Consider the following 16314-nt stretch of genomic DNA (forward strand, 5'->3'; position numbering starts at 1 on the left):
CCTCTACCTTAGCACCCTTCAAGTTTACATCTCTATCTGGCCCAGACAAAGAGGGAATTTTCACTTTAGATACCTCTGTTTTGTAATTGCTATCAATCGTTGGTACCTTGGCTTGAATGCTCGAGTTTATTTCAGATGTTTTGATGTCACTGTCAGCCTCCAGGCGTCTTACATTGATAGCTGGTCCTTCAATGTTAGCACTAGGACCTTTAATTATCATATGTGTGCCTTTGATGTCTATTTCAGGTTTTTGCACCTCTTCATATGTCAACGGTACTGACATATCTGCATCACTACTGAGTTTAACTTCAACACTTGTTCCCTCTTTCTTGACTCCTGTCATTCCAAATGCAGGCATCTTGATTGTTGACATTTTTACAGTGCTGTCAGTTTCAGTGTCTATTCCTGATGTTTTTATTCCTCCCTTTGAGCTTGGCAGGTTGACATCAACCTCACTTTTCAACTTTGAACCTGTAAGATTCACATCCATACCTGCCACTGAAATCTTGCCTGACCCTGAGGAATACCCTGAGGTAACATAGCCTAATGTTGCTTTTGATCCTCCTATTCTAACACCTCCCAGACCGACTGATCCTCCATTCTCATCAGTTGAGATTGCCTCTGCACCTCCCAACTCTCCTTTTGTAACATGTCTACTACCAGTAGTTGTGCTGTCTCTTAGTGCCATGCTTGTTTCTGATACCTGAATGCTTCCATCTCCATGCTCTCCACTCCCTCTTGAGATCTCAAAGCCTCCCTGGCCTTTGCCTCCTGTTACTCCAAAGTTAGGTCCTTTAAATCTAAGACCACTTTCTCTTTCTACATCTCCGGTAATTGTTGTGGTTTGAACTCCCCTTGTGCCCCAGCGGGTCTCTGTGGAGCTAAGTTGTGGCCCTGTATAAGAGACACTGCTTGAGTCAAAAACTCCCTCTTCTGTTCCCACATTACCTGAAGGGCTATGAGGAGAGCCATCCCCAGATTCGTGCCTTAGCCCCTTGAGCTCTGAGCTTGAAAGTTCAAGTTGCTCACTTATGCCACTCGGCATATCGACAGTGTAGGTAGTGATGCGGCGAGTGATGGTGGTAATTGTGCTGCCATCGCTGCTTGTGCTGCTATGCCGCTCTGTGCGCACATCTACTCCCTCTGCAAGATCTTCAGACTTCAGCCTTGGTTTTATCTTTTTTGTGTATATTCTCTTATAGTCCTCATCATCCCCACTCTGTTAATAGAAGAAGATGGGAAACATATTTTATTTGGTAGCGTACCCATGAACAAATTAGAGATCAGAGATTAATCAGCGTTTAATAATAACTTACAAGGATAATGTCTGGACTGGAACCTCCAAATCGGGTCTTCCCTTCCCAGGTCAGGGTGCCCATTGGTGAACGACATGGTGTGCTCAGGGGTGAGCAGTAAGGAGATTTGTCTCCTTTGTTTTGTAGTTTCAGTCCAACCTTGTGACGGTTCAATGTCTTCAGTAGCTCAGCTGTTTCTGTTGAGCTCATGTTATCAAAGTAGATAGTAGCGCCCACAATCTGGTCACCTATGTATTAAGTGAAGACAGAAGCAAAAGGTTTGTTAAGAATACTAGACATTAGTCATCATATAGGTGATACAACTATTAATTTAAAACTTTTGTTTTATTTAAATTTTTTTATTTTTAATATTATTATAATTTTGCTTTATTTTTATGTTATATTTCATAGTTACTTGTTTTAAATTAAACTTGTGTATTTTAATATAGGTAGAGGCCCTGTATAAGCCCTTTCTTGCCGCTACCTTGCACCTTTCTTTTGTTGTTATTTCTTTTTCTTTTTCTTTTTGTCTTATTATTGTGCAAAATAAAAAACTTCAAACTTCAAACTTGAAAATTTGATAAAAGACACTCATTTGAATTTTTGAAAAATAATTATCTACCTTCATATACTTTTCCAGACCGTGCTGCAGGTGACTCTCCTTTCACCTCCTTAACAAAGATCTCGCCTTCCCTTGTCTGTTCAATGGTCAAGCCAGTTTTGTCCGGACCCTCCCAATCTGGAAAGAGCACCTCCCTAGTTTCCTCCTCTTCAGCCATCTGCAAATATAGCCATACGAATAATGGGATTAAGAGAAAAACACATGTAGGGGGCAATAACTTAAATTATATGCACCAAGTTCAGTGGATTTAATGTATTTAACTTCATAAAATACCTTGATTTTGTTTCCCTCTATTCAAGCCCTGGTGTGATGGACACTCTGCCTTGGTTTTCCTGAATAAAGAGAAAATAGTAATAATCATTAACACAAAATCACAATAAATAATGCATGTTTATCTCTCATGGCTTTCACAAAGCATTTTGTTCCAGGATTAGGATCCAGGATTTGGGTTAGGGTTAGACACATAAATTGAGCTAACCCTGATCTGTAATAGGTCTCACATGTAGGAACCAATGATGAACACTAGATGGTGTTCAAACCCTTTCAGACAACACAGCCTATCTCCCCAAAACACAAAACCATCAGTTTCCTCCTCCTGTGTGCTCCATGTTTTGGAAATTGGGTTTAGTCAGACCACACCCTACACTGAGGAAAGCAGCCCAATCCTGTGCCTACAGCCGAGCTCCAATGTCAATAGAGAACAATGATGGTTAAAGCTGCCTTGCTTCATGAAAACACACAAAGTAACATATACACCAACATGTTAGCACACACCCTCTCTCTTTAACAAGTAACCAAGTACATATTTGCTCACATACATAATGCACATCACGCCTCTCAATCTGTTTATTAGTGCCAGCTTATCTGTTTCACATTGTGTTGCCATAAATACTTGGTAGCTTGTACATTTCAGTGTGCTGTCATCCTCTCCTATTGCTTGTCACTGTTTTTGTCCTGCAACTGAACCTGCACCTAGGGTTGAATGTGCACACTATCCATCTTTTCCATCTTTAAGGTGTACTCTACATTACAAAAGCACATATAAGTTATTGGGCATGGTCATACACTGTTCTAGATTACTGGGCACAGTGCTGGGTCCTTTTAACAAGCAAACACTCCATTTTAGTAAGCAAACAATGACACAATTTGTTGTGTCATTGTTTTAAAAAATGCTTGAAGGACCAGCATGTAAGACTTAGGGGAACTACTGGCAGATATGGTATAGTGTATTCATAGATATATCTTAATTAGTGTATGATCACCTGAAAATAAGAACTCCACAGAGCCCACCAGGTTGCACCACCTTATTTGGCCCAGAGAGGACGAACCAAACATTAGCTCTAGAGAGGGCCTTTTGCATTTTTCACAAGTTTCATGCCACTGTAGGTTCTCCTACACACACGAAAGGGAGGGGTTGAGAGGAGGGATATTTAGTTGGTTGCATTCTGCAACCTCACCACTACATGCCTCTAAATCCCACACACAGTTCCTTTAACTTTTCTATTTCTGTCTGTCTTTTTGTGCACTAAGGTAAACACAGTTGCAGTAGTTATGACTATATGCCTTGTTTACATCATTGTCAGACCTGTCTTATCAAACATGATGACTAGTCTTACCCACACCATCTTAGGAACAGACAAGAAATTATTTCATTGATACCAGACTCTCCACAAACCACCCCTTTAATTACACAAGGCTGCCTGAGTCATGTGTCTCTAACAAGCCGCAATGGTTTGCATGTTTCCACATTACATTAATTTGGCAGACACTTGTGTCCAAAGTGAATTAGATTTTCTCACCACATACACACGCATTAGGGGTTCAGTGTCAAAAACGCATATTGCGTAAAGACTTTTTGCATAGATATGAAGACACAGTCTCACTGACTACAGAGGACAATAATCTGTGAAAATTCATTAGAAAAGCTGTACACCTATAGCTGTTGTAAATAGTTCAATTTAAAAGTCATAGTCATTCAATGTGCTGTGTTTTCATTCAATGTTGAGCATTTGATTCAATCATGCCAACTGCAACCACTATTGGCAGTATTGAAACTATTTTTTGAATGATGTTGCACTGTGAGACAGTTACAAAGCAGAATTTACAAAAATCATTTTATTGAGACAATCATTTAACTGCCTGATGCAGCTTACCACATAAAAAATGTACAGCCATTCAGTAGGTCTCAGCAAACCTATTTGCTTCTAACCAAACAAACAGTGGCAACAAGCCTATCCATTGGACAGCACAAAGGAAACAGGATATGAGTCATGGTGCTGACTGGTTGTCTGTGTTTTTATGGGATGGACTTGACAACCAGAGATCAACTAGGAAATGGACAGTTGAGGAATTTCGAAAACTTAATCGCTCCACTCCATACCTACTCAGACCAATGCAAGATATAACTTTTTGGTGGTCAGCAAAAATGGTGGTAGGGTGTGTGGGAGGCAGTTATGCCTTTGAAACTTGGCTTATGAGTATTGTTCTTTGTTTGTGTCATCTGTTGCCACTCACTTGGCTTGTCTTGGCTCAAAATTTACCCTAAGCAAGAGGGCCTCCTAAAAGAATATTATTTAAGATGACATGACTTGAACAAGCTATGGGAGATAATTCACAGAGACATTATATAAACATAAAAAACTGACTTAATTAGCCTCTGACATGTTGATGGAAACACTAAAATAGTTACTTGGATGTATTGCCACAATTTTTGTTGTAAAGCTGGATTTCCATGTGATAAGACTTTCTCTTTTAAGGAAAACTATGACTCCGAAGTTTAAAAAAAAGACATCTAATAAATCGCTTCACACTGTTTTTCAACAGCATGTTGTTACTCTGACTTATAATTAAATAATAATAATTAAACTAAATAATTAAACTAAAACCACACTTACAAATGTTTTCAATTGTACACATTATTTATCACCACTGTAAGCCATAAATCCCTTCCCCATTTACTGAAGCTGCCACACTGTTCTATAAGATAACAAGCTGCTGGGAACAAGAAGAACCTGAGGCAAAGATAAAGAAACAGCTGTTTCCGAAGGGTCGGTAACATGCATTACTCCTTCAACGGCCATCTGCCACTCTCGCCCCTGCCACTATAAAGTATTTTTAAAAATTAGGGTAAAAAAAGATGATATTGGTTTTTTGGCTAGTTAAGTGGGACATCAGACAATGGGCTATAAATCTAGTTGGTGCATGTTGGTGTTTTGTGTATGCGTGGGTGGGTGTGTGTGTGACGGAAACCTTTTCGTCTCTTAACGTCTATTATAACCATATGAATTGTAGGCTGTAGTTTTAGTTTTTATTTAGGTTGTGTATCAGATATTAGCATACTGCCAGGTGGTTCTATGCACACAGTAACAATAGTTAGATTTGCTACAGTGACTCTACATTATAGACAGACCCAGATATGTTTTGGGAAATGTTTATACACCAGTTTTTAACTAAATCAAATGTTTCCCCTCTGTATGATAATCACGAAGAAACAAACAAACTATTACACTGTACAATCTCCTAATTACTGAAAAAACACTGAAAACAGAACAGATCAAGATTTCTGTGCAGATGAAGATGATGAACCTAAAATAATCAGAGTTTTCATGAAAGTTAGGGCATGTAGGGTTTGCAATGCCAAGTGTCTTGCATACACAGTCTCACTAGTTTGCTGGACCTGGTCCAAGGGCACATAGAAAGCAATACACCAATTAACACAAGTCAATAAATAGACTGGTTTTGCATGACTGGGAATACTTGCGGTAATATTACACCCTCTCTCTAAAATAGCAGTTTGCAGACTCTTAGGACTGAATAACAAGGGCCAGGGCCACTGAGAGTGATAATACTTTGTTCATGCCAAAGATGACGTCAACCACCCTCAGGCGTCTACAACCTGAACCGCCCCCCCCCCCCCCCCTCTCTCTCTCTCTCTCTCTCTCTCTCTCTCTCTCTCTCTCTCTCTCTCTCTTCTTCACTTACTGCCTCTTTCTATCTCTTTGTATCCATCAGTTTGACTTGACTGAGACTTGTAACATTAATCTATTAAGACATCAAGCCTTACAGTATCTGCCACATATGTATAAAACACAGCTGAAATGTGTGGATATAGAGGAGACAAACAAGCAGTGCCAAAGAACCCAGCTTCACCCAATTAACTCATGTAGATCAAATTCTACTCAGGTCAACTGACCCTGCCAGTTATAGTGTCTTAACCAGGCTCTTCTGATCCCAGCGTGAGAGCATTTGGACTGCACCACTTCATGCAGTCAATGAAAACAAACAAAAATAGCTGACAAACTTTCCACATCTTGCTTTTCCTTCCTATTTTTTGGGGCTTGTTCACATTGCATTATAGACAGTAAAACTGAAGCATTTGAACAAACAATGCAGATATTATCATTTGAAGGATTAAGTATTTACAAAAAAGGCTCATAAAGGGAGTGAGAAGGCAACATTCATGTGTTCACAGAAATTCACAAAGAGCAAGAGAGTGAAAGCAATATTATTTATTTTTCCATCTTTTAAAGAGGCCAGCCTCTGGACACGGCTCTATAAATATTTTTCTCTATCCATCTATTTTTATACATAACGACTTTTCATATTCAAACTAACTTAAATGTGGGAGGTTTAAACTTTGAACTTTAAACCTCCCACATTTCATCCTCACTCTGAGAGTCCATATGGTTCAGAATGAACGATTTGGGCTGTCCCTGTTCTCACAATTTTGACATACAGTATTTCTGGCAGCCAGCTGCAAGGAGGAGCTGAAGCTTGCAGCAATAGAGAAGGGAAGGAAGGAACTTAGAAAGAGTCAGGGTGGGGTTAGGGAGGGGGATGGAAAGAGAGTGAGTGAGTGAGAAAGGGAAAGGAATGGTTGTGATACTGCTCTGTGGAATGTTAGTCTATGATTTTGTAGAAGAGTAGAGTCTCCTCAGAAGCTTTCAGCTACACACTGTGCATAGAACATCCTGAATATATACAGGGGTTAGTCTTCATCGGAATCTCCTTTTTGGGGTGAATTTACTATATGACCTTTCTGGAAAATGGGCTCAGTTGAACAATTAGTATGATCCAAAAGCATCATATGATTAGATATGGATTGTGTTGTAAACAGATGCTTCATAAGTAAGTCTCTGTTCTTGGGATCATAAGACAGGCGGTCTGTGACTCAAAGCTAACAGGCAACATGACAATCAAGCAGTCTTCTATTCTTTTTCTTTCATTTCACTACCTGACATGCGTCAGACTAACATTCCTGGTGTCACATGTTGATGTCATCAAAGTGTATTTTAAGGACAAAGAAAATTAGATTTTTTTTCCAAAAGCTTTGAGGGAGAAAGAAAGAAAATGAGGGTAAAGGAGGCAGAAGAGCTCATCTATCTACTATGTTTTATTATGGCTTGGTATGTGTATTGAGCAAGGGGGGTGAAGGGCAGTCAGCCAGACAAAAGTCTCTGTTAACTAGAGTGCAACCACAGAGCATTACAGTACATGTCTATCTTATGGTTTGTCACTGGCTGTCAGGGGCTGCATACGTTTGGGTTTGGGATTGCCTCTTCCACTAGTTTTCCCTGAACTCAAAAGGAATAACTTGTCCACAGCTGCCAGTTACAAACAGTTAAAACAGCATGAGCTTGGCAGGCTTTGACAGGGTTGTTTCATAAGAAAGGGAAAGGGGTTCGAGCAGAACAGGTGGTCGCTGGGGGAGGAAAGAGGCGTGCAAAGAGGAGGCACAGGGAGCAGAAGCAACCCAGTGTCAGGTTTCCACAAGGCAGGCCTTTCACAGCAGAATGGCAGTGCCATGACCTTCCAGGTTCAAAGGAGGCTTTGCAACAAACATTCCAACAGAGGTTTGGTGTCTGGTCACACAATCGAATGCTGTTCTGAGGTGACATGGACTAGATGGCCTTGGAGTAGAGTGATGGGTAATAAGAAATATAGTTGCCTTTCCCTTGTTTGACCAGTGACAGATGTGTTATGTAGATGCATTATGTCACTTACTTTGGATTGCTCAAGCAAAGCCAAGGGCTTCAGTCTGATGTTTTGTTTTTCGTATTCTTGACTTCTGTTGACAGAAAAACAAATCAGGGTTAGGATTTACTTGATATGACAAAAAATGACTTAAATTACATGAACAGTGCATTAGGGTTGGATTTAATGAAAAGGTAAGTTTAAAAAAAAGGTTTCCAGAATTCATCATCTTATGCACAATGTTGCAGCCGCATGTTAAACAGACAATGAAACATATTCCTCTCTTTCTTGTTATTGTCGCATTAGGAAATGCAGTGAGATGCTTAGACCTTACATGACCAACCAGAGCCTTCGGAGGTTTTAATAATTACCTAACCAAAGGTAGCATATTGACCCTGGCATATTATGATGCAAAACACTCCCTCTAAGTCAATAAATCCCGCGACTTGTTTGGTGTGGTTCTCACTTAAGCAGAGGAGGAAACACAAGGATACACTATATGCTACCTTTCTGGAAACCACTTCAGTTTGATGGAATTTGAAATTGAGAGTTAAAAGAAGGAAATCCAGTTCTAGAGGAATTCTAAGAGGAAATGTACTGTCTGCTATAGTTTCATTGCTTTAGTTATGCTGAGACAAGACTGGTGGATGGACAGAAATTGACAGACATAGAAACGAGTTACAGGACATACAAGGGCTATTGCTTCAACCTACTAGCAGATTGTGAAACAAAGCCTTCTCTTTGTTAGTCCTAGTCCTAGTACAAACAGAACCAGACTTGATGTGTGTACAGACAGGCATCTACCGGTGGGAACATGTCCCTACAGAAAAATTCTTCAGAGACAGGCTCTCAGAGCCCATCATTTACCTACCCCTACCCAAACCCCCAATGTTCAATAAACTAAACTGCTCATTACTTACTAGTGGAAATTGTACCAATGACTGTGTTTGTGAGACAAATTCTTAACAGTCAGGTTTCAAATAGCTATGCCCAACACTGAACTCAATGGAGAGAAAGTGAGTAAACATGCTCCTTAACACCAGTGACATTGGTGCAAAGCTTGTAAAACTCTTTAAAGTTTTGCTCAAGACATGCATTGTTGTCCATTGCTTTTTTGAAGGGGGCTTTACTAAAATAGATGGCACATAGCCAAGATAAATGCCAGCCAATACGTGGTTGTCATTATGTTTGTGGAGGGAGACTTGTGGCACAGCAGCTGTGTACACTTTCAAGTCCATACTCTTGTTACACAGGCATATTAATCAGACCACCATGTTGGGGGTAATTCAGGTGAAGGGCTGAATGAAAGACAAAGGTAACAGTAGCAATCTGGCCTGGATCACTGATGCCCAAAACAAAATTTGATAAAAGATGGGTATGTGCTTATAACTTGTACTGCCATATATGTCATTTAAAAAACAAATATTGTCTTTTTTACAATGCTGAGCACAAAAACTCAAAAGATAATAAATAGGGTCCTCTACCCTCTGCTCTCAATACTTTGGTGAGACCACACACACTCATAAACACACACCAGACATGCATAGTAAGGTGAATTGTGGTCACCAACAGTGGAGAAAGCAAATAAAAACACAAGACATGTTGAGGAGTACAAACACCATGCCACAGCCCACGAGGCGGATCACATCGCTTTGCCTCTGTGCACTACTTGCAGAGGGAGCAGCTCAGTGCACAGCCCCACCCAGGCCTCCAGTCACACACATTCCTTCAAAGAGCCGTTGGGCCAGCTGGAAGGGAGCCCAGCCTCTCCCCACGGTGACTAACTCCAAAGAAATGTCCTCTTTCTCACTGACTCTAGCTTCATTCTATGTCACCCACCCTGCACCCTTACTGAGTACCCAACCCACCCCCACTCCCCCACAGTCAGTCTACCTCCAGGTTCTGCTCAAATAAACAAGAACACCACACTCAGTCAGATACGCACATTTTACTGGCACACTGAATTACACTCTCAAATGATTACTGAGAAGCAGTACTGGGTCGGCCGAACGGATCCCCTTTTCACTATAACTATGATCATCATTTTAGTTCCACCTATGCACCTGGTTGATGCACCAAACACAACTTTACACCTCACGGCCATCCATTTTCACCCAGCTCCAGACCGTATCTCTTCTTCCATGCCTTGAGGGCACATACCTGCACTGTTTCACAGTTATAATGTGGTTAAGTAGGTCCCAGTACTCTGGAAACTGATCAAAGTGGTTTCAGGCAGCCCATCAGGTTGATTGCCAAATCCAATCAATTTGTTGAACAGAAAACAGAAGCAGTGTGACAATGATTAAAGCTCAGTTGTAAGGGAATAAAGCACAGCGGTGCTGGCGAGTAATAAGATTTGATTATGAGCAAATGAAAAGGCCTCAGTGCAGATAGGGAAAGAGGGAGAGAGAGCAAGTCAGTCTTGTTGTCATAACAGAGTAGACTCCCTGTTCCTCTCACTCCATTGTAGTTTGAGGCAACAAGCACAACAAACGCAGAAGGAAGGATACTGAAAGACACAGCAGGCCCCAGTTTAGGTTCACTCTTCCCTCAAAAAACGCTGATAGGACATGCATGTGTGACACATATAAATGGAATGCGCGTCAAAATAAATGGTTCTTTTCTGCACTCCATAGTCCACATAGCCCTAAACCAAACCACAAGTCCTGCACAAGACCAAAGCCTGCCCACTGACGCCAACTTGGCCTGCTGCTGATTAAACCATTGTGACTTTGGCAGGAGTTGTACACAAAATGGAAAAACTGAAGAAAACTCTTAAAATTCTCTTCTCTTGTTTTTTTTTTTTTTACAAAATCACAAACAAGAGCAGGGGTTGCATTGAAGGTGAACTTCAACTAGCCTTGATTTCCAAGTAAATCTCATTTTAAGCCTCATCTTCAGTCAAAGAAAGTTTGTATATTGTATGAGGTGGTAAGTTTCAGATAACTCATGACTCTTATTATGTCTCATTGCTTTCTATTGCACTCCTAGACATCCAGGGTAGAAGTTTTTCTCTTTTTAGTTTACTCTCTTGAGGTTGCTTCCATCTTTTTCCTTTTATGCTAAGGTTTTAGGGGAGTTTTCCTTGTCTTCTTGGAGAATTTTGGCTGTGTCAGGAATAGTTGATATTGTTAGTCTCTAAAGCCCCCTGAGAAAACGTATGTAATATTGGGCTATACAAAACAGTAGCATGTTGGTTATGACTGAATTTCTGAAACTACTAAAATAAGAAGTGATCCTGGGTTGGTGCTTTAGGGCAGTTTCAGAGCCAAAAAAAAAAAAGCGGGATAGAGAGGAGCAGAGCTGCGATTCTTCTGCAGAGAGATGTATAGATCAACTGAGCCAAAAATGCAAATGTTTAAACTGGCTTAACTAGTTATGCTACAAAGAGAGAATGATAAAGAAGGATAATTAAGTTTAAACAGTTATGCCAAGACGCCATCAGGCATAGCGACTTTCCATAGGCCCAACTTCAACCCAATTTAGTTTGGTAATTCAGTCATGATTTTTTTCTGTCTTCCACAGCTGCTGTTTGAACAAGGACAAATGCAAGTCCATTCATGGAGCTGGAGGCAAGACAGTTAAGAGGAGGACTAGATGGCAACCATAGCAGCAGAATGTATATATAGAAATAAGACTTTCATAACTGTAGAACTTTAAGCACAGCATTGGGATATGTGCTCTATGGACCACTCTGTAGTAGTCAGAGTTGTTTAGAGCAAGACAGACTGTTGGATTGTGAGGAGTGCCATCCTTGGGTATGTTGTGCCAGATAAAGAAAACCTAAACAAAGCAGAATGGATTTCTAAATTTACATTCCAAGCCATGCTGCTCTGACACTTTGGGCACCTCATTCCAAATAGTTTTTGTAACAGATGCTGCATGTCATTCCTTACCTCACAGAAACCTAACAGCATTTGTGGGGGTTGGGGTATAGATCAGACAGAAATGGGGCGCAGGTAGACCATGCAGTACAGCAACAGTTACATCTGTTTTATTGTTGTTTCATCAGTTTTAAGTTTTGTATCACAAATGTTTGGAAAAGCAGTAAGGAAAGTTATTGTCTGTTGGTGAGTCACACCTTTCTTAGCAAGTCTCTTCAAAGCAAGTTACAATAAACAATCTGAAACAGCATATGATTGGGTGTAACTAACAGATGTATTGTGTGTATGACTGTCTTATCAAACCATACTCAAATCACTATTTCTCAACAACAAAGGAAGCAATGCTAATGATAGATGTTGGTAGAGCACGCTGAGGGCATGCTGAAACATTCCAAACCAACACTGTGTGGATGAGAAGGGAGTGGCTGCTGGGTGGATTACCTAGAGAGACTTTCTAAAATCACACACTACAGTTGGATGTTTAAATGCAGCTGGAGAAAAAACTAAATTTCCCTCACTGGAACAGTTAGTTGTGTATCTGCAAATTTGCCATTGTTTTATTTAACCAATCAGGTTCAGGATGTCCTAGAGGTCAAATTAGCTATTAAATGTGTGGAAAAAAAGTTATAGTTTGTCTGTAATCACTATCACTTTCTTTCAGTTTATTTACTACATCCTCCTCCCTCTTTTCGCCTACCCCCACACTGTCCCTCTTTACAACCACCCACTCAACAAACCCATGAGGAAATGGCAGAGGAAGTGTGTTAGAGACCAGTTTCTTTCCGTTTCACACTGGCATGACTTGGTAACACCACTCCTCTCATCTATCCTGCCAGTCAACAGGGAAAGAACACATAGTGGCTCTGGTGGAGCGCTGTGATAAATACCTTGACACAGACAAGCTAAAACTCCAAACAGTCATAAGGCATGTCATTCCTCTTAAGGCTGGCAAGGTTGCTGTTTGTCACATGGATGGCAAGTGCAACAAAATCAGCATGAGTTACACAGCATACTGCAAACATTAGCTACGCAGATCAATCAAGAGATCAAGAATAAAACTGCTTCAGAATTTCACCATGTGCTTTTTAGAATTTCAAAGGTCTTATGTTATTTTAGGTGACAACATAATGTAGCCCCTGTACTGCTGTATTGCTGGACAGTTCCACTATTTGAACAAACACTGTCCACCCCAGGCCAAGACTGACAAGTGTTTTAACTGTAGGCAGCCAAGAACTAGTTCTAAAAGTCTCAGCAATTGAAATGTATTTTACATATTTATTAAATATGTACATAAGCCCTTACCCTCACTTAGAGCAAAACTCCACCTATTGTAACATGTAAAACATTACTTTGTGACATATCAACACCAGATAAAACATGTTATTTATTCTAAGAGCACTAAACCTATTATATCTTAAATCACAACCTGCTACATAAAGATCTCTTTGCCCAGTGTCACCATTTTGCTCTTTGAGCAGTCTGTCACAATCAATCACCTTGACAAGAGCAATTTGAGAAATGCCAGACATTTACAGCTGTGGTAGATTCAACATGAGTTAACTGTTCATTGTAGAAAAGACTGTGCAGAGCGAAGCAGAAAGCAACTCTCCTTCGAACACTCGACTGAAATGACTTTTGGGTGTGGCAGGACAGGGCTGTGGCAGCCAGGCAACTATACACGCAGCTGAAATTTGACTTTCAATGAAGATTCAACAAGGGTATGTCTGGTCTTGATTATTGTCTGCTTTTTCCTCAACTTGAACAAATGCAATATATCACTGTGTGATTACTCAAGTTGGAACCACACCTGGAAAGATGCCGTTAATGTTTTAAATATGTGCTGAAGTTAGACAGCAAACATTAAATCCCTCCACTTTGGGCAGATAAAATGCATTTCTCTCTTTCCCCAAATGTGCGAAGTCTTAGCTCCCCCTGTATGCCTTAAACCTGGTTTCAATTAGCTTGTCTTTCCAAACCACTACATTCCATTACCTCCCCTCCTCGCCCCCACCCCGCCCATCCCCCCTCACTCCCTGACTCTCTTTCTCCGTCTTCTTCCCTCCTTCTCCTCTCCCCCTGTCTCTCCTCCCCTGCACGCCCTGGCCAAAAGCCCAGGTTAAGAGACCCAAGGTAAAAGAAAGAAAGAGGAGATATGTCTCTCTGGCCAAAACTTTAAAAACCCAGTCATAAAAAAAGCATACACGCCTCAGTACAAAGCAGCAGTGATAGTTTTTAAACATTCTCTTGCGTAACGCTAGTGTTGCTGGAGAGGTGGTATGCCTTGTTCAAACACTGACTTATATCATACCAAGGACCTCCAGACAAGTCTACCTTATTCCACAAAACCAGGTCACATTCAATAGACAGCAATATGAGATTTTCTTTCCTCCATACTAGTATACATAACTATATGGAACAGTACAACACATGATGAAAAAGTTATGATGAAGGAGTTTGGATGTGCTTTGCCAACCCCACTGAGACGCCTCATGTATGGAGATTTTCCCCTCTCTCTGGGTTTTCTTCTCTTTTTTTCGATATAAAGGGTGTGCCTCAGCGAAGAGACAGCTAAGCAAGAAGAGAGGGAGAAAAAGGGAGGGGTGTGGAGGGAGGTGAAAGAGATGAGTCCACACCCAAGCATGTCGCTGCAGGCTGTAATGAAGTACCTTTAGATTTAAAACTTCCAAGACGTCGGCAAGATAACAGAAAATTCTGAGTGATAACATCAGGATAACATTTTGTCTTTCCTGTGTTCATTCAACTCTCATCTAATGTGTGAGATAAGAATTAAGAGAATTTTACATATTTTTTATAATACTTATTATTGTTATTATTATGTGTGTACAATGGACATCAAGTTGCGCCATCATAAAATCATTACAAATAGAGTGATTTTGAGTCTTAACTCTCATTTCTAAGGAGGCTATATAAAACCATATGAAGACACAGTATATTCACACTAGAAGGATGGGTTTAGCATTTATATGCACTTTAGATAACTACCTTTGGGCTGCAGTTAATGGAAAAGTGAAATGCGCAACCACAGTCATCCTTGTGTGGGTAGCTGTGGGTACACACCCACTTCTATGACCTGCTCCATCTAAAATCAGCATTTAAAACTTTAGATAATCATTGTTAATCACAAAATCACTGCCTTTCATGTTTACAGATAATACAATAATACAATAATTATTTATAATAATATTTACAATAATAACAATAATAATTATAATAATTAATATGTCTGCCAATGCCTCAGCAAAATTTACCCTTTAGGAAAAAACATAGGATACCAGAGGAGATATGTCATAAAGTAGGACAAAGTCACTGTAATCTTACCACTGATACGCACTCTCTGCAAGTGCCAATTAAGCTGATAACTTTGACACTCTTGCAACTTGTTTAAACTTTGACCAAGTTATTATAAGTTAATTTCTATTTTGCAGCACAACTACATTTTGAAGCAAAGCACAGCTGACAGGAAAGTTCAGAAACACAGTTTAAAAAAAACTCATTCATTATAATCTAGGAAAAGAAAAAAAGTGCATCTTTACCTGCGCGGAATCTTTCCTGCGCCCAAGAAGCCTCACACCAGCTTGAGCATCCTCAAAAACATGTCCTCTCCCCTTCTCCTCAGCCCAAGAAAAGCACTTCTTCCAGTCGCAACTTTGCAGTCTGATAGGATTCTGTCACTCTTTTCCTATTTCTCGATCAACCGAGTTTCCAGGGCGTTTTCTCACAACTCTCTCCCTCCCTCCTCAGCTCTGAGTTGATTTTAACTTTTTTTTTTCTGTGTGGCTGCTCCTCTGGGCTGAGCAGAGTGCTTGGACAGAGAGCTGGGTAGGGCTCCTGCTTTGGAAAGGGAGGAGGACAGAGGGGAGGGGACCTGTAGGAGGGACTGGCCCTCAGCAGCTACAGGACCACCCACTGCTTCATTTGGAGGGCTCCAATGACATGCAACAGGAAAAGTAACTCCTGCTTAAAAAAGTCAAAGGAAATATCCATTCACTACAAAATACCTACACTAAATATTCATATGTATCTACGTTTATCACCAAAATTTAACAAACAATGAGTGCTTTGGCTCAGTTTACCAGTTTTAGGACAAAGCATGGTGTGTGTTGCACCTCATTATACGCAACTAACACCCATAAAAAAGGGGCAGCCTTAAACTTACTTAAACAATGATGAAAGCAACCAAAATCCACTGTATCTTTTATATGAACGTGTCATTTTATCATCAATTTAAACAAAATAAAACAATTCCAATTTTTTTTCCCCGTCCGCTTTTCTTTTTGTTTCACATTTCAGAAGAAGAATGAAGTAATCAGGCAAACACACCACAAAATGAGTATCATATGATAGGCAATGACATAAACCTATTATTACGGCATTTAAACAACTGCACACAAGCTGACATAAAGTTATCATTACCTAAATGACCCAGGAGTGAGTCCTTTACTTACATGAAAAGGCAAAGTGTGTATTTACATAATAGGTTTCTCTAAAGTTTTTGGAGAACAGGAACCAGATCTTACTA

The 16314-nt window shown here is 40.2% G+C and overlaps 1 protein-coding gene across 1 annotated transcript; it reads right to left on the reverse strand.

Moving 5' to 3' along the window:
• Nucleotides 1–24: 24 nt before the first annotated feature.
• On the reverse strand, nucleotides 25–15635 carry LOC128362780 (neuroblast differentiation-associated protein AHNAK-like). Its single transcript, XM_053323633.1, has 7 exons — nucleotides 15329–15635; nucleotides 7921–7984; nucleotides 2191–2249; nucleotides 1918–2074; nucleotides 1317–1543; nucleotides 107–1219; nucleotides 25–36 (listed from the first exon to the last, which is right to left on the reverse strand). Exons 4-7 carry the CDS (start codon nucleotides 2072–2074, stop codon nucleotides 25–27), a joined length of 1509 nt encoding a protein of 502 aa, XP_053179608.1. The 5' UTR covers nucleotides 2191–2249; nucleotides 7921–7984; nucleotides 15329–15635.
• Between the last annotated feature and the right edge of the window lie 679 nt (nucleotides 15636–16314).

The sequence above is a fragment of the Scomber japonicus genome, chromosome 8 (genome assembly GCF_027409825.1).
Source record: "Scomber japonicus isolate fScoJap1 chromosome 8, fScoJap1.pri, whole genome shotgun sequence".
NCBI lineage: Eukaryota > Metazoa > Chordata > Actinopteri > Scombriformes > Scombridae > Scomber > Scomber japonicus.

Excerpts from the sequence above, each read along its gene's own strand:
- LOC128362780 (XM_053323633.1), bottom strand. The coding sequence starts at position 2,074 with ATGGCTGAAGAGGAGGAAACTAGGGAGGTGCTCTTTCCAGATTGGGAG. Across the intron at positions 1,544-1,917 it reads GTCTGGAAAAGTATATGAAG|GTGACCAGATTGTGGGCGCT; the intron begins GTAGATAATTAT and ends CTTAATACATAG. Across the intron at positions 1,220-1,316 it reads CCAGTCCAGACATTATCCTT|AGTGGGGATGATGAGGACTA; the intron begins GTAAGTTATTAT and ends TTCTATTAACAG.